Source organism: Alosa pseudoharengus, unplaced genomic scaffold (assembly GCF_046254945.1).
Source record: "Alosa pseudoharengus isolate Yale_2024_CS ecotype anadromous, Long Island Sound unplaced genomic scaffold, YU_APseudo_1.1 YU_APseudo_1.1_scf_19, whole genome shotgun sequence".
Classification (NCBI taxonomy): domain Eukaryota; kingdom Metazoa; phylum Chordata; class Actinopteri; order Clupeiformes; family Clupeidae; genus Alosa; species Alosa pseudoharengus.
The window spans coordinates 27310430-27329761 of record NW_027468657.1 but is presented as its reverse complement, the minus strand read 5'-3'; the positions used below and the strand labels follow the sequence as shown (position 1 = coordinate 27329761).

The 19332-nt window shown below is 41.9% G+C and overlaps 2 protein-coding genes across 2 annotated transcripts; one reads left to right on the top strand and one right to left on the bottom strand.

Moving 5' to 3' along the window:
- The first annotated feature begins 414 nt into the window (after positions 1–414).
- On the top strand, positions 415–6030 carry fgf2 (fibroblast growth factor 2). The gene is made up of 3 exons (XM_076292159.1): positions 415–1119; positions 3129–3232; positions 5350–6030. Exons 1-3 carry the CDS (start codon positions 942–944, stop codon positions 5533–5535), a joined length of 468 nt encoding a protein of 155 aa, XP_076148274.1. The 5' UTR covers positions 415–941; the 3' UTR covers positions 5536–6030.
- A 34-nt stretch (positions 6031–6064) lies between these two features.
- nudt6 (nudix (nucleoside diphosphate linked moiety X)-type motif 6) lies at positions 6065–19046 on the bottom strand. Its single transcript, XM_076292158.1, has 5 exons — positions 18744–19046; positions 17900–18103; positions 13286–13341; positions 8064–8118; positions 6065–6719 (listed from the first exon to the last, which is right to left on the bottom strand). Exons 1-5 carry the CDS (start codon positions 18988–18990, stop codon positions 6334–6336), a joined length of 948 nt encoding a protein of 315 aa, XP_076148273.1. The 5' UTR covers positions 18991–19046; the 3' UTR covers positions 6065–6333.
- Positions 19047–19332: the final 286 nt, after the last annotated feature.

Sequence of the window (19332 nt, the reverse complement as noted above, 5' to 3'; positions counted from 1 at the left end):
CCTCTAGCTTTGAAACCACACACACACTTCAAAGGGCTTTTTTGTTGAATTTTATTTTTATATCAGCAGCTATCCAGTTTCATAAAAGTGCTTCCCTCTCTGCCTCATTTTTTCAAACATTAGCACCAGACTCCTCCAAACTGCCTTTAAGCCCACTCCATTCGTCTTTCCCTCTCTCAACCTCAACCCCCCCCCCCACACACACACACACACACAAACACACCTCTCTCTCCCTCCATTTCTTTCTTTCCTAGTCTGGATTCGCTGATAAAAAAAGGGAAAGGGGAAAAGAGAGAGAGAGAGAAAGTGAAAGGGTGTGTGGCAAGCGCATGCGGACTGGAGGCCCACGGGGAAAGTCTACTCGTAGGCGTGCCAGCTGCCCAGCTGTAAACATTTCAGCACAAGAAGAAGAAGAAGAAGAAGTGGAAAGAGGGCGAGTCGAGAAGGAGACAGATGCATCTCCCTTTTACCCTGACTCTGCTGCCTGCGCTCCATTAGCTGTCTCTCGGCTCTTTCAGATTGCATTCTGCAGAGGAAGGAGAGAAGAAAGAAGCAGAGGGGTCTCTCTCCGAATCCACAGTTTTTTTGGGGCGTTCCTCCCACTCCCGGCCCACTCCATTGCAATTGCACTGCCCTGCACCTCAGCGCCTTCAGAGCTCTCCTTGCAGAGCAGAAGGCATGCAGCAGTGGAGGAGGGGGCGCCTCTCACAAAGGGACTCTCTGACCCTCGGCTGATTAACTGGGAATCAGGTTCTCTCTGCGGCAGGAAGGCGGAGGAGTGGAAGGTGGAGGAGGAGGAGCAGCAGCAGCAGCCGCCGGAGCAGAGGCAGCGGAGGCAACTCCGCAGGCCGCTCCTGGGAGGCCACTCTGGGGCTGCCGCGGCGCCGAGCGGGAGAGGGAGAGGGAGAGGCAGAGGGAGGCCGAGAAGGGCAGGGGGGGCCATGGCTACCGGCGACATCACCACCCTGCCGCCGAACCCGGACGACGGAGGCAGCGGAGGCTTCCCGCCAGGGAACTTCAAGGATCCCAAGAGGCTCTACTGCAAGAACGGGGGCTACTTTTTGCGGATCAACTCCGACGGCAGAGTGGATGGAATCCGAGAGAAGAGCGACCCCCACAGTAAGTGCTCTTGGGTAGTCACGTTTCCTTCTGAGGCGCCAAGGGAGAAAGGGCCAGACAAAGCTTCTTTATACCATTCTAGGTGTCACAGGAACTTAATCCTGGGCTACTGATGTGACTTTTCCGACTCACTGGAGTGCACTCCATCCAGTGTTTTCGTTACGCACCGAGGGAAACTGTCCCAAACTTATAAATATATCCTGCCAATCATGTTCTGGATGTTTTTTTTTTTTTCATTTATTTTTCTTGTTCAAATACAACAACATTTTGTTTAAAGAGCTCATTAGATAAAAATGCAGTGTTTTAATGCATTTATGTGGGTTAACATTGTATACACACTCTTAGTTATAGTAGAACGTTTCTAAAGCTCTATCATAAAAAGCAAAAATTGTTTAGTTACTTTTGTGTCATGTAGTAATGTCCAAGGTAGACACATAATTTGCAGGAGACTGGGACAAAAATACATTTAAACATGTCATAACATTTGAGCTGGTAAATTAAATGAATGAACAAACAGCTAATGGTGAGGAAACATGAATTTACTCATTTCCACTTTCCACCATGTGGAAAGCTGTCCCCCATTACGTGTGCAGTGAGGAGCATCCATTCATTATGTAAACCTCTCTCAGTGAGCAGAGCTCCGTGCTCTGGGCTCAGTAGCAATGGCAGTCAGTGTTTAACAACTCCTGCCGAGGCAGTTAGTGAGACCCTATACCATGGTGTTACCACAGTAGGCTATAATCTGTATAATATGATCAGTATAATCAGACTTACATTGTATCAACTACATAATTGGAAAAAAATGACAAAATAATTGAAAAAGTAACAAAGTGTAATTTCACTTTCACTTTGTCCTGGCAAATTTGGTCTGAATACAAACAAATTGGCAATATCGCTTCAGAGAGCTGTACTGTCTTCCCCCTGTCCTTGGCTGATTGTAATTTGAGGTGGACTCTATTCTTGATTGTAGCCCTGACCTCATGTGACCTATTCTGACCTCAGGTTGCCTCCTGTGTCCTGTAATACTCTCCCATGAACCACAGGTCAGGGGCCCCAAGTGTTCTCAAGCTAGGGAGTAGGAATTCGATTATCTACGTATTAAGACATTGAACAGGTGCACTGAAAACAGCTGTAACAAGCTCATTAATGGTACTAGACTGCATGGACAACAGAGAAAATAACTCCACTGGTCAGTTAAACACTCCTATCTGTAACCTCTCCCACAGAGGTGATGTTTTTGAAACACCATACATATTTGGTTGAATACACAATTGAATTTTCAAATTTTTTGAACGTGCTGCTGGTGTAAGCCTTTGAGACGGAGTGGGTGTGTGATGATGAAGAGATGTCTACAGATGTTTCCGAGGATTCCTCTGCCTTCCTCTCGTGGTGGAACCAATTAAGATGGAATGCATGATCTATGACACACATTAGTATAGTTGGCCTGCATTCAGACTCTTTTGTGTGGACAGGTCAGGTTTCAGAAAACTAGGATATGCACCTTTTTAATATCATTTGTAAGGTTGATGTCTTCAGTGTTCAGTAGGCTACAGTATAATACAGACAACACACACTCTACATCTATAATTATAGACACCTACTGTAGCTCTTTGGACAGTTTCATTGCTGTCAAAAACATGTCCTTTTAGCTTCCTGTAATTAACTGTACTCAGCAATTTAACATGTTGCTAAAGAAGAGAAAGAAGTAAGGACTAGTGGATATTATTTCTTTGTCCTAGTTGGAAGACTGAAAATGAAAGTGGTTTTGTACAATTATGTATAGTCTAATGAGTCAATTACAACTACATGTTTATAATTTAATCTAATAAGCAGGTCCAGTCAGGGTTAATGGTCTGGTCATACTCAGACACAATTTTAGTAATAATCCACTAATTGCTTTCAAAAGTTGGAAACAGGAGCATGCCACTGTGATTCATTGGCTGCTTGTTTTTCTTTTCTGTCTTTCCTTTTCCTCATTCTCTTCTCTCTACTCTTTCTTTACGTTCTAGTCAAACTTCAGCTGCAGGCCACCACCGTGGGGGAGGTGGTGATTAAAGGCATTTGTGCGAACCGCTACCTGGGTATGAGCGGAGACGGAAGGCTCTTTGGAGCGGTAAGTGGCTGAGTGTGATGAAAGGCAGCGCCAAATGCCACAACACAATAACACCTCACAGGATGCCATTAACTGTAATCCGAATGGAAGCAGCTTTATTGTAAACAAAACAACTTGAATTATTTTGCGCACATTATCTGTTTACAAGCAAGTACAGGCACAATGTTACTCAGTGGCTTAATCAAGACTGGAATTCACCAGGGGGGAGTCCAAGAACTCTGAAATGAGGTTATTTCCCTGGAAATTCATTAAAACTTTAATCCAAGGTTGTTTTAGATACTCACTTGGCCGATATACCCCCTTGTTAGTTAATGAGGCCAGCTACTGCCTTCTGTGCTGAATAAAGTTCCCATGGGTGAGTCAGACAGACAGAGTGGATGCATATATGTGGTCTTGTGGTTTTGAGGGTTACCTCACAACTCCTTTCAAGCCTGGGCAAAGCTTTTGCTCTGGGGCCTTAACGAATAGCTCCTGGCCACCCACCGACACACACATGGCACCTCCACTGATGTGGTCAGTCGAAGAAGGACTTGTTAACACACATTTCACTCCTGGGAGATGCCGAGCCACACGTTATCAGATCTTGTTTTTACAGGTTTGGAGTAAATAAGTGGATTTATTTATTGTCAGTGTATAACCAGCCATAAGCTATTCCAGACTGAATGATTCCAAGATGTCCGTCCAGTCCCTTATTTAGACAGTGATACTAACTGTGAAGTGAATCCTATCAAGTTTACTCTCTATGACTTTTAGTGTTATGAAGCTGAGAGTGTAAACCCATGATATGTTTAAAAATGTTCAAATCTGTTTACTGAAGTGATAAAAATGATGTCGTTGTTTCTCACAACGTGTCTTGTATCAACCCAAACTGTGGGGCCAAGTCGGGTAAAGTTTTGGTATGATATGAAACGGACGCCACTGCCAAGTTTCCGCCGAGGTCTACCTATTAAACACGACCGAGGCCAAATTATGTCTATTTATAGACTCATCATGTATTTAAGAACTGTTCGTTCAGGAAAATATGACCACAGGTTAGAGTGCAGTCACAGTGAAGTTAAGGTACCTTCACCATAAAGTCAGAGCCTCTCTTAACTCAGAGTGCCGAGACACCGGCAGACTCCTCTACAGTGGAACCACTCTTTTTTGGAATGGGCGTGGGCCATCGAAAGAGGTCTCCAATGGCAACGCAGACTCTTGCCAGATGCAATTGATGTCATCGGCCATTTGCGCCCTTGTCCACAGAATTGTTAGGCTGTGTATTTCTTGGTGTGTTCCCTGTTTTCCCCCCTTCTCCATTCATGAAGCACACAGAAGGGAGAGAGGGATGCAAAATGCCCACACTATTGCATAATAATAACACAACCACTCGCCTGACACAGTATTGAGAGAGATAAGTGAAATTGTTTGTCATGGTGGGTGAGTTTGCACTTTAGCACGGTGAACTCTTTTTGCCACGGTGACTTCTTTATACCACAAGTATTGTTGTCCTCCAGTGTCTCCGATTCCTGACAGTTTTGGCAGTATATGAATCAACAAATATACTCTTGACAAACATGGTGCAGCAGAGCACACCTTATGTTCAGCAGTGCATCTGTAAGCTATATTGATGATAAAAAAAGACAAATAAGTGGCCAACAGCATCTATAAAGGGAACTAGTGTTAGAGCTAGTGAACAGTACACTCAGGAATTTCCTGAATTACTTATGTGAAGGAGACAGCAGGCGTCACGGTCCTTTTCTCTGTTTTTCCAAAGTCAAACGTACATTGTTCTGGGAAGCCTTACTCTCAGGGGTATTGGCAGTCCACCATTAGGAAACTTGTTTTTTTTTCTTTTCACTGAGTCAATATAAATTATAGGTACTATATTTCTAACTATACTGCTTTGGACTTTTACCTTTTTTTATTATTATTTTTCTTGATTATTAGGCTGTAGCTTCATTTACGATAGGATATCAATTTCCGTCATATATTTCACTTCCTCTTTTTAAATAATTGCTGCTTGCTTGCTTAACATTGATTGTGCTCCTCAGCACCAAAGTACCTCTGAATTTGGCCGCAGGAATACTGTGGTAAAATGTGGCCTTTCTGATGTCTCATTCCATTTTCACCCCATTCAGAGACGACCGACAGACGAGTGCTACTTCTTAGAGCGCCTGGAGTCCAACAACTACAACACCTACAGGTCCAGGAAGTACCCGGACTGGTACGTGGCACTGAAACGGAATGGCCAGTTCAAGCTCGGCTCCAAAACCGGACTCGGGCAGAAGGCCATTCTCTTCCTGCCAATGTCAACCAAAAAATGATCTGGACCCCGGACCTAGGAGCTGCTCCTTAATGTCTCAAAAGGGATCTTGTGTGTGGTTTTTTTTTTTTTGAGAGATGTGAAAAAGACTTGAAGATACGGTCTGTGCGACCAGCAGTGTAATGACTGATCCTGCAGCTGAAGTTCTTAACCAATGGGAATGTCACTACAATAACAAAATGTGAGTCTAACTATGGCTGCTTGATTACTATAGAATGGTGTATTTTGATATAGTCTGAATGGTTCACCATTCTCTTAATATGAATGCTTGTAACAATATTAGGTTGTAAAGAATGAGAGAGTGACAGAAAGAGAGAACTACTTACACTACACAGATAGTTTAAAATTCATGTTGGTATTTCATAGGGGTCCAACTTTATTTAACACTGGTTAAATACAGACCTAATTTACAATACAGACCTAACTTCAGCATAGCAAATTGTTGTTTGCTATTCAGCATAGACACTTTTTGGCATTTTAATAACATCATAAATAACCCCCCCTCCCCCAGTATTGCTGGGATGATCCAGCTCATATTAGCCTGATGATCATCCTCATATTAACCTTTGATTCATGTGCAGAATTACCACAAGTGAGAGGGCATGTGGTTCAGTATGAGTAATATCCTGTCCAGTGATTATCACCCCAGTAACACCCCATCCCTTATTATAGTAACAGTTCATAACCGTCTGTGCCTACACCGCGGCCTGGTGTGAAAATCCGCCCACCGGTCAGCCCTTCAAGTACAGCTGATGTGCGGTGTGGTTTGGTTTGGTTGTGCCCTGTGGGTATACGGCCATCAGGCTTGCTTGGTGAGCTCTGGTAGCTGCCTGTGGTAAAGCTGGTAGAACATTCCAGAATACACGGCAGGCAGTTCCTCCACAACGAGGTCGATGTGGTGGAAGCCATGCTGGAGTCCGTGGAGGAGGAGCCGGGCGATGCGGCTGGTGATGGGGGTGGTGGCGGAGGTCTTGGCCAGTTCGGCCAGGTCCAGCCACTCGCAGCGCAGGCACTCCTGGGTGCAGAAGTTGATGTCGTAGGTCAGGGGGCTCAGGCGGCAGATGAGGTACATGTCGGACATGCCGAAGGCGCCCGGGTGGTTGTGCTGTTGCCGGATGCTCAGGAGGGAGCGGAATTCGGCTCGCACCCCGGTCTCCTCGAAAACCTCACGGACGGCCGTTACACCTTACGAAACAGGCAAATAAGAATGGAGTAATTAATCGATTGACTGAAATTCTTTATTGACAGAAGTGTACAAATGTCATTTTTCGTATAAATAAATAAATAAATCCCTATTTGATGACTACAGTTAAAGTTAGCATCAGACAACCATTCTGAAAGTCAAAACGATGAGACACCCCCTTTTTCATTACTCTCAGTGAGTGGATCCCAATGCCAGGCCACTAGCCATACACCCCTATTGCCTTGATTAAGACAAGATTGATGGGCAAGACTGATTGCCCTGATTTGCTGGATCTAGGGAGGCCATTTTGTGATATTCATCATCATTTTAATGGTTGAGTTTTGTCTTATTGCATAGATAGGTGCTGTGATGAGATTGTCATCAGATCTTACAAAACTGTTCTGAATTTGCATCGCTGACTCCACCTCTCCACTAGTTACTCCCCAATTAGAAAAGATGCTGTTGTGTTTTCACTACTATACTCCTGGATATGAAAACGTACAGTATGGATACACAGGAGGTGGTTAAACATCAATTCATTCATCAATTATTTTCTTCTGTATTTAGAAATTGTTTTAGTTGAATGTTTTCTGTGGCTACAAAGTTACTGTAAGTTGGTGAGTTATTTTTTTAATACAAGAGAAGTTTCATGGCTTTGCTTATCATTATAATGAAATGCTTCTTAGGCATATTTCAATAGTTATATCTTAAAGCTGCTTTGGAATGATTGTAAATATTAACAGAAAGAGACTGTCAACTCATTATTACTAGTTTTAACATTTTAACATTTCAATACTTGAATGTATATTTTAAGAGTATTGTTTGCTAAAAAATTGTTTGTTAGCATTAAATGCAATTTTGCATAGGATAACAACAGGATCTTTTCATTTGAAGTGATTATGCCAAAAAATCGTTTTTTATGCCAAATCAACTGAATATAGGGTTTTAAACCATAAACCATAAATATATGGGTTTAAAGCCAGAAGAGAATGACTGGTGATAGGTGGATTCTAAAAATCTGAAAAACAGAATTTAACAAGCTAACAATACTTTGGTACAACAAGGAACAAGCTTTTCCATATCCCACTAAAGAGGAAGCCATTGGCTTAGCACATTGCTAACATCTGACCAAACTGCTGAGCAATTTAGCATTCCCCACAAGCAATTCCACGGTAAGTCCACATTTCAGCAATGTATAGAGTGAATAGAGAGCAGCTTCCAGAAGTTTGAGTTCTTGACAAGATGAACACAGTACTGTTCTGTTAGAATACAATTTTTTTTAAAACATTTTGCCATGTGTGACTGCTGAGGAAATTATCTCCAGTATGTGGAAGAAAGGTACTTACCAATGTTTTCCCCTGGATCGGAAAGGCCCCCAGGAAACTTCCAGGCATTTTTTGTCTGAAAAGAATAACAAAGCATAACATCTGAATGTCAAAGGCATACTTCATAGTCCATCTCAACAATGCCACATATCTCTGAAACAATGTTTTGTATCATGTTATCTATAGCTTGCCTACTTCCTATAGAGAAGAGCTAACACTTAATTGTATTAGATTTCCTTGTGAGTAGGCCTATGCTGTAAAGCCAATTAAATGAACTTAAGAATCTACTGAGTTCCACATCATGATTAATCTTTCTTTACTGTTATTTATAAACAGACAAAATGCTGCTAGTTCTAAATTATAACATAGATTTTTACTTGTATAGTTTTGGAATTGACAACAGTATTTGAAAGCTACACTTTCAGTTTTCTCCTTTGGAAGATTTTAAAAAAATATTTAATAAGCTTTATTTTATGAAATGTAATGCCATTTATGCAATTTTCAGAACTACAAAGAATCTAACCTTGTAACATGTTTAAACCTTGTCAACATTAAAAGAATGCTATTTTTCTGAACATATTTTATGTGTACAATAAAGACTGACATCTACATCTTTGAGTGATGGTATTACTGAGTATACTCACATAGGTCAGGGGAGTCTAAAAAAAGTCATTTCAGATGACTGGAAAGAGACAGGTATAAGTTTAAGTTACATACAAAAGGTGTTTAGGAAAATCTCTACGTCCTGACCAATGACTGGAAAGAGACAGGTACAAGTTTAAGTTACATACAAAAAGTGTTTAGGAAAATCTTTACGTCCTGACCAATGACTGATGATTTTAACACTGTGACACCTTTCAAGAGACTGCTACAGTTGGCTGAGTGGGCTTGGAACTCAGACGAAAGGCTTTGCAGTCAAACACGCCGTGCATGTAGCTACAGGGCAGCAATCTGGAGAGCATTATGGAGTGGCAGAGCAACTGAGGCTGGAATGGTGGGGGATGGGAGAGAGTCAGCACATCCCCTCTCCTTTGGTGCTCAGTCCAAGAACATTTCTAGTGAAATCTAACAGTGTTACATTGTTTGAGTTTCTCAGACGATTATGTATTTACATGCTTGTTTTCTTGTGCTCTAACATAGACATTAGTAACAATGATAGGATGCCACTCTAACAACACCAGATATCACTATTTTAATTCTTTTGTTATGGGATTAGCCATTTTAGAATACTTAGAACATTTTCTGGGGGCCAATTTCAACTTCAAATTTGAGAGATACACGTCATTGTTGTGCTGCCTACGCTTCGGTTACACACATCTCTGAGCGATTGCACCCGCAAAACAAAGTTTCCGCTCTCCTCACACAGAGATAATAGCTGGGTCCATCTCACGCGGCTCACTTTTGGTTTGCACCAATATAAACCTGGAATAAGTTACCACACGGAAACTGGCCAACAGTGGTGATGGTACAGAGCCAAAATGGACGCACGGGGCCCCCTTCCAGTAAGTGATAATAGAGGAACTGGCGTCTGGCAAGGAAGAGGGGATTGAGTTGGGGAGGAAAGGAGAGATAAAACCTCATTTCCAAAGAACAGCGGCCACCACTTCTGAAAATGAAGACGCTTCCAAACCAAAGTGGAATGGGGGTTGGGGGTACACATAATGGTTTTAACTAGTCTGTAAATAATAGAACTGAAAGAATCACACCGATGCCAAGAGACCCCTGTGATTTATGGGAGTTGAGTTGGAGGAAAGATACCACGTTGGATCGTCAGCAAGAGCGCTGGAGCACTTTGGAAGCACAGATGGATTTTACAGAGACACAAGTCAAAAAAGGTTTCATAAACTATGGAATCTCACTTGAAAACTACAATCACTGGATGTTGGTGGGAAAAAAATATCACATCAGCACTGATGATGCATAGATTTGTTAATGATCCCATACAGATGGGATTGAGGTTTGATGTTCTAAACATCCCACATCCTGCAGCACTACTACCACAAAAGCTCAATTTCAGGTCTGAAAAAATTCAAATTCCTGAATTATTGGGAACATAACATTAGAAAACAGAGGAAAAATTCAGTAACTTAAAACCCCCTTCAGAGAAAAGATGGTCCATCTAAAACCATGCTATTAAGGTTCTTGGGACACAGCAAACAATGTAGTTGAAATGCTAGTGGAATGTACTTGGAGTTACTTGGAGTTTAATGTTTCAGAGGAGAATTGGAGGGGATGGCTGGTGAATGATTTATTCATGAATGAACATCCGTGAACGCTAAGCCCTTTCATATGAGAAGTGATCGAGAACATCTAACCAAAGTTAATCCATAATTAAAAGGCGATTATTAACACGGACCATGTCACATATTTCTAAGTAAAGCACTGAACTACATAAGTCAGCCAGAGAGACATGTCAGACAGGGAGGTTAGTGAGCATGGCTTAAACAAACACACTTAATGATGGCCATTAAGCAGGAGTGGGAGGTAACAAGCCCGGCCTGTTTAGAGACCTAGATGGACATTCTTCACGTATTACTCAGATCCTCTTGGCAGGTGTACTAAAGGACTTAATCTGTGCCACAGAGGTTTTCAATTTTCACGAAATTTGAAATTCCTGTTTTAGATTCAGGTCGGAGGATGACTCTCGTATTAGTAATCACGGTATTCACGTGTTGCCGATGTAAAAGAGGAGTAGGGGTGTATGGGGTGAATGTGACTGAAAGTTGTATGTGAATGTCATGAAAAGATTTACATGAACATCTTGGAAATTAATAGTCATATCTTTGAACACATCTCCAATGGGAAAACCTTTTCTAGTTGGTATTGCATTTTTTCAATCAGTAGTTTAAAGATAACACAGGCCCTCAATATTAGGTGGTTGTTCCAGCTGGGTCATTCCGTGTGAAATCACCCAATTTCAGCGCAATTTGGCAGGTGACCCTCTCCGAAAAAATCTGAAAAAAATCACAGGTGTTTGTAGACCAAATCCATGCATAGATCTTAAATAGTATATCTGTATAACTAATCGTTGCAAAACTACAGCCCTTTGAAACTTCAAGTCATTTTAAGCATTGTGGTGAACAATCCTTTTTGTTCAACTTCCAGCATTATTGGCTCTTTTGGTATTTCACACACATTAGTGAAACTATGTGAATAGAAGTACATTTTCCTGTTGAATTAAAAAATCCAATCGGATCAGACGTATCTTGTATACTTTCCCCTCTGCAAAGCTCTGAAAATGGCTATAAATTCATAATGTGAAAAGACATCATCACCTTTGAGGGCTTCTCATTCAAAAAGTATGTGACACAAATTCATCAGATTTTTTTCCTACACATATATGTATTATAAGGTCCTGTCCATGCATTAACTTTGGTTGTTATCATTTTCATATTTTCAGAGCATTTTTTTAAAAATTGGGCTTGATTTTCAAAAAGCCTGTTTTCATCTTCTCATTTCACCACGTGGACAGTTAACTGGATTTTTTTTAATTTTACCATATATCATTCTGTATGTGAGGATCATCTGCCCAAAATTTGGGCTTGTTGCTGAGTTTCTTCATTGAGATAAGATTTTTTTTAAATATTGTCTATAAATCCACTGAATTTGTACTGGATCTGCAGTACCACTTTGCACCACATGTGGTGCTCTTTTAATACAATGGAAGTCAATGGAAGGGTAAGAGAGTCACTTGTTTGCTGCACATATCCAATCTAAACACACAGTTTATGGTTCATAGTTGAATTGGTCCAAATAATTATTGCAACATGAACATACTACTCATACATAAATCTTATTTAGAGAAAATAAACTGATCAAGTAAATTATACACACATAAGACTGACTGGTCATCATACATGCAGCAAGAGGATTTAGCATAATTACCATCTTTGTAATGAGTTTTCTACACCAGCTTCAACCTACCAGTGCCTATGTGAGCACTTTATTAATTTTTAGCCAGCTGGTTAGGCAAAGTCTATATTCATCGTCATATACTTGGGATGCAGTCCTCTGTGATACATAGACAAAGAGCATCAAGATGGAGATCAGTGCTTTAACAAACAATCAAACAATAGGTTTCTAAAATTCAGTTCATCAAGGTATTTCACTTGATGAAGATGACCATGTGTGTTTCCATCACAAGTATTCATAACAAGGTTTGAGGACTCGTGGATCCAAGAGGCATTTGTAAAAAGATGATAAATCTTTAGTATTGATTTTTCTGCATCTGACAATGCACTGAATTTTAGAACCCCCTTTTTACTTGAACCATATGAACCATAAACTGTGTGTTTAGATTGGATATGTGCAGCAAACAAGTGACTCTCTTACTCTTCCATTGACTTCCATTGAATTAAAAGAGCACCACATGTGGTGCAAAGTGGTACTGCAGATAAAGTACAAATTCAGTGGATTTATAGACAATATTTGTAAAAAATCTTATCTCAATGAAGTAACTCAGCAACAAGCCCAAATTTTGGGCAGATGATCCTCACATACAGAATGATATATGGTAAAATTTAAAAAAATCCTGTTAACTGTCCACGTGGTGAAATTGGAAGATGAAAACAGGCTATTTAGGCAATTTAATAAAAATGCTCTGACAATATGATCATGTTAACAACCAAAGTTAATGCATGGACATGACCTTATAATCCATACATGAGTGGGAAAAAAATCTGATGAATTTGTGTCACATACTTTTTGAATGACAAGCCCTCAAAGGTGGTGATGTTTTTTCACATAATGAATTTATAGCCATTTTCAGAGCTTTGCAGAGGGGAAATTACACAAGATACACCTGATTTGATTGGATTGTTTAATTCAACAGGAAAATGTACTTCTATTCACATAGTTTCACTAATGTGTGTGAAATACCAAAAGAGCCAATAATGTTGGAAGTTGAACAAAAAGGATTGTTCACCACGATGCTTAAAATGACTTGAAACTTCAAAGGGCTGTAGTTTTGGAACCATTAGTGATACAGATATACTATTTAAGATCTATGCATAGGTTTGGTCTACAAACACCTGTGATTTTTTTCAGATTTTTTGGGAGAGGGTGACCTGCCAGCCACTGGGTGATTTGACACGGAATGACCCAGCTGTGAATTCATGTATCTTAGGCAGGTGACCATCTTATAGCAGTTACTTGTCAGTCTAACATTTCTCCTCCTATGTGGTGGTGGTCAGTGTGAAGGGAAGGAAAGGTTCATTGGAATACTTTAAATCAAAACACTCTACCTTGTTCTTGTCTTGGACGACTAAGACCTTCCCTTTGGACTCATCAACAACGGCACCTTGGGTAACAAAGATAAGTCACAAAATTAAGTAAGTACACACGTACACGTACACACACACACACACACACACACACACACACACACACACAGAGACACACACACACGCACGAAAACGCACACACACATGCACACTCCTTGGGACAGAGGAAGGGCAAGAGACTTATTTTAAACGTAATCATTGCAATGAATCAGTTCCTTGGTTTTTATGGAAATGTCAGCATAACAGCTTCCAGGCAATCAAGCCTAAGCCTCTGGATAGAGATATGATTAGCGGGTCTGGAAGAGCCTGAAGTTAAAGCAAGTTCTTGTTAAAGTGACCCATGTGGAGTGATCACTCCTAGAACCTGCCAAGATTGGGAGGACAAAAAACTGTCACATTATGCATTGGTGAACACATCGTGAGCACATCATGTAAAACATGTTCAACAACAGGGAGTCAAAAGAGACTCTCTCTCTCTCTCTATCCTCTCACCACCTCCTCTCTCTCTCTCTCTCTCTCTCTCTCTCTCTCACACACACACACAGGGGCGTAGCACAAGATCCTGGGCCCTATGCATAGGCAGTCCTGATGGGCCCCATAATAAATATAATTAAATATATTCCAGACTTTTCAAGGGCCCTCCCTTCCCTTGGGGTCCTTGTAATCAGTACTGGTTTTACCCACAGTCCGACGCCCCTGCTCTCTCTCTCTCTCTCTCTCTCTCTCTCTCACACACACACAGGTATGTGGCAAATAACTCTTAGGTCTGGAATACAAGTAAGGGATGACGTCCGCTGAGGTGTCCCGATATACGGAATTAATGGACGAGGCGGAGGCAGAGCCATTAATTACGTATATCAGGACATCTCGAAGGCCGTTATCCTGCTTATCCCCCAGTTGCCATTATAGGCAATAGGCATGCCTTTATAGCACTCAAAAGGCTCAGCTTGTTTACAGCTGATTGCATTGTTGCTAAGCCTGCTTCCAGGCTCAACCGTTGTTTCCAATGGTTGCTATAGTTACCATTTAATAAGCATTGATATGGAATGGCAATTCACTTTTTTTCCCTGATCTACTTCATAGATGTCCCATTATTCAGAAATAATAAACACCCTACCAGTCAATCAGAAAAGAGTATTCCTTCTCTCTGGGTGATAATATGGGTGTCTTGATCTTTTTCCTGTAACTTAACTGGTGCAACAAGATACCAGCATCATCAAGGCAATGGATGCAGTATCCAAGCAGCATCACATATACTAATGAGAGGAACTATGCTGTGTGCTGGATAGGTGTGAAATAAATGAATGTAATGGAGTCCCATCAGGTCATTCATCAGAAACCGTCTGACCAAACCACAGCTCGCCAGCCAAAGGCAGCAAAATAGTGAATCCTAACCTAAATGAAACACACAGTCTGTTTCTGTTTAGGTTATTCAAAACATTCATCATACAAGCACCTTTAAACACTAAGCCTTGGATGAGGATTATGTTTCATATTCTGTAAACGATATAGCTCCCTCTGTCCTGCATGTAAACGGTAAGACTCCCCCTCAGCCTCTCAGTATTCCACTCGGTCTGGTCAGTGTCAGTGCCTGCGTCGGCGTCAAGTGTCGATGTCAGCGTTGCCATGGTGGAAGGTGGGCGGCCGGGCTGAGTCACTGAGCCACTGTTGTGAAATATTTGCTGTCTCTCACGGCAGGCTAGGCCGGATGAGGAGGCGACCAAAAGCATGTCTTCGATAGTTGTTATGTTTTTTTATGTTTTTTTCCTTCTTTAGTGATTTTATGAATCAGTGTGTGAGTTTTTTTAGGGCATGGCTTCAGAGAGAGTGAACTTCATTATCCCCCTCTCTGTTTCTTTCTCTCTGTCACACACACACACACACACACAGTACAGGGTGGGGCATAGAGGGGTCAGGATGCTGGGTAGCCCTCTCTCTGTCACTTGGCCCTCTCTGCCCTTCTTGGCCCCTCCGATGGAAATCGATGCAGTCATCCGTGCCACCGGCCACTGTATATCGCGACACGTTCACAGCCTGTCATTATGGTGGCCCGTGCGGGAACGTTAGCCAGCCTTCCGCCCCAACTTCCTTTGCCGTGAAGCCTTTTGCTTGTGGCTCACTTCCTGTGGGATGAAGTTAAGATGCAACTGACACCAATAGGATCTGTAGGTCGCTGAGAGGGACAGTCTGCAACAGCTGACAGTGAGTCCCTAAGTCACACGCGTACTGTACACACAAACACACACAAATGCACGAGGAGGGAGGGGGAGCCTTTGGGTGAACTCTCAGTAGAGTTCAAGTACTGTCATTTTCGAAAGCCTGTGTAACTCCTGCCGCTTCAGTGTTATGAGCGTCCTGCCAACAACACCCACAGAAGGTCAGGGGCTCAACCCTCTACGGAGCAGAGAAATGAACTGAATGTGATAAACGACATTCAATCAACATCTCAATTGCAAGAGGCGAATCCAACGTGATTATTTGTGCTTGTAATCAAAATATCATGAATCATAGGTATTGCAAAATGCTGGTGAAACAAATACTTCCCAGAAAAATGGCTGCAGGAGAGTCCCGTATTTAAATGACCTACTTTGCTGAAGGAGTCCAGCTGGCTCGCCAAGGAGACTGTCATCATCCCACTGGTGCTGCTTTACGCAAGGCCGCTTATGTTACAATTGTTAAGGGAAATGACTAAAACAAACAGCGTGCCGCCTATAAAGCACCACTAAAAATAACACACTCAGTTACTGAAGGGGAAGTATAGTGCTATACACAGACAAGTTCAACAAATGAGATCTCGAAATGAGAAAGGTTCAATCAACTTCTGACCCCAGTGCCCCAAAGCACTGATAGAAGACAAGACATACTGTTTCACCACAGCCTCACCAGAGAACCACACCAAATTCTAAGAAGTCCATGCTATATGAAAGACCTCCATTATGCCATTATATGCCATTATGCTGTTCTCTAAGGAATGTCCAGCACCCTTATTTCTCCATGGGGGCCCATTAAAAGACCATACATAGGCTATTCATTCTACAGAGATTTAGCTGAAAGCATGTTATTCCCCAGCAAGACTATGTTAATGTGGGAGGCCTTCTACCACCTGTCCAGAAGATGACATGGACTACTAAATGACAAATGATGGTGTTGAAGAGGGACATAGAGTGACCAATGAGTGACTTTAGCTTCCAGCAGATTGACACTGACAGTTGTTCATATAATCTGTTAATCGTCACAATACCTTTAAGAGGTTAATAAAAGGTTAACAACACTTTAATTAATACTTCCTGCCTCTAACATAAGGATTGTTAACAGTACTACATCCACATCGTCACTCCTTTATATCTGCATCAGTGTAGATGTCAGTATAGATGCCATGTTATTGGCAACTTCAAATAATTTCTCTGCCTCACCACGGGTGAAGCTTGAACATGGTGGCATTTCAGCTCTCTGTTAGTGGCAACAATTGTCCAAAACATGTTCCCGGATTATGGAATGGTGGTAAACCAACTAAAACCACACTTGCGCTCAATATTCACAAATTACACAATCCATCCCCCAGATGAACAAGGTGAGGTAATCTCTTTCAGTAATGATGATCCTTCAGAAGAATGCAAGATCCAAACCAGAAGACCCCGTGGCCCCTGTGGACCGAATTTGGACATCCTGGACAAATCTCCTGGACAGACATGCTCCGACATGCCCGAACTGGTTCATTCAGGAATATTTGTGTTGGATCCCAAAAAAAATCTCAATTTGCCCTCTGCTGGCTAAACCTAGGACTGCAGATTTTTCTGAGGGCTCATGTCCAGAACCAATCATCTTCCCCATAGCTTTCTACACCCATTCATGTTGACCAAAGTTGATTTTTGAGAAGGCCGAAAAACCCACTGCTGAGTACATATAGCATATTTGTTACAATGAAAAGCTATGTCCAGCTATCGGCACTGAGTGAAAAACCTGAAATTTAAATGCTTCAATGAAGAATATGTAAGGGACATTTGTACTGAGAATTATGACATATGCTGTTTTAAATGATCTAAATAGGAAACCATTCAGTCTCTCCTCTCCCATCTAGCTGACAGGTCCCTTTTTCAGTGGAAAAGTTAAGATGGTTGGCAAAGGTCAGTGTGAAAGTGTGAGATTCTGACAAGGAGCCATGTAGTGCACCCCTGCACCTCTGCATTTAATGCAGCCATTTAATCCTGACCCCTGAATATGATGGAGCTGATCATACTACTCTACCTTGCACAGCAGCTCAGGGATTTATGACTCGGGTCAAATGAACTGGATCTCCTGTAATTCTGGATTTGACTCTCAGTGTGAATTGGCAGGTTGTGGTTGTGCGACGAAGAATGATTCTGCCAGAGGCGCACCAACTCTGTCATGACTCATAACAAGGGGAAAGGTCTGCACATGCTGCAGGATGGGTTCAATGGCTGGTCATCAGGGCAGGAAAAAAAAAAAGATACTCAACACATACTCAAACACGCACGCGCACACACACCAGAAAAAAACAAAACTTTATTTCTGGAGGCCTTCAAACCCGAGCTGCTTCTCTGCATGACGGCTTACCTGCTACCCCGACTTGGTGAGTGGCAAACCCAGGCAGACGACTCTCTCCCTCCCCCATCCACAGGCAGAGTACAGCCTGGTCGTTGCGGGCATGGTGGAAGGTGAACCCGTGTGTAGCTGCTGCAGACGCCAGTCGGCTGAGAGAGATGGGTATGTGAAGCCATACGGCAATCTTGCCCTCTCCCCTCCATGAAGCCAAAGAATCTGTTACCATGCAAAGCAGTGGCTGGATTTAGTGATTGTGGGTTAACTCCAGCCACAAGGAAATTTACAGCACATCATCCCAAATAAAATAATTGCCCCATGTTACATAACTTTAAGCTACTTTTAAGAATGTGGATGATTTGTATTCCGTTAAACTAGGCTGCTGTTGCATGAGTGGCTGACTAAGTCAGGCTATGCAATGGGGACAGTTGACAGCATTGTGAAAAAAGGATGCCTTCTCAGTGCTCCTCCAGCCATAGGTGTAGCCCATGTAGTTAATGCATGTGTCAGTGCAAAGCACAGACTGTAGGGTGAAGATCACAGACAGCACTGTGAAAAAAAGGATGCTTTGAGCTCTAGCTCAGCTTCTGTTATCTCACTTGGTGCCAAGGTGAACTTGATCTCTGGCTGGCTATACTCAGTTTGAAGACTACAGGATAGAGCAGAAATCACTGTTAACGTGTAAAGTATTGGTATAGTGTCCCACAAGCAATAGCTATGTGATTATGGTCGTTGTTATGATTGTGTTGCAAGAGTAGGCTACTGATTAAGATCATCGATAATATATGGCGAAATGTCTTCCAATAAATAGCTAGCCTACCCAACAACAACAAACAAATTGCTCCTAAATTTGACTTGCCGTTGAGAAGACTGCTGAAGGCAGCTTCACTGATGTCCGGTGGGAAATCACGGACAGTCACACCACCAAACCGGTCCACTTTCCCTGGCAATACAGAACTCGCCGGCTGTTCATTGTGAAGCTGGAACTGCTTACCGAAACACGAGAAGGGGCGCAATGCCCTCGATGACAGCCCGCTAAGTGCATACTTTTGCTTAGAAAGAATGCATGCAAAAGTGGGCAATAATTTATTACAAAGCTGGACCATCTCATCAGATGGTCGATAAATAAAAAAATACTACAGCTATGTTGTGTTAGCACCACGGTTACCAGCTTACATAATGTCAGGTCAAAAAGTTGTATAAATACCGTATATTATAGAATATCAAGTGAACAAGATTTTTTAAAAAATGAAAAGAAAAAAAAAAGCCTAATATTCATAACCTTTTTAAAAAATGACAAAACCCTAATATTCATTTAGATGATGCTATAATTATGAAAAACACGTTTTCGTAAACCTATGGTCATAGTACTTAAGCCATCGTTTTCTTTGTCAAATTATGTGTCGCTACGCTTGTCTTTCCTCATTTACGGTAAAGAGGGCGGGGAT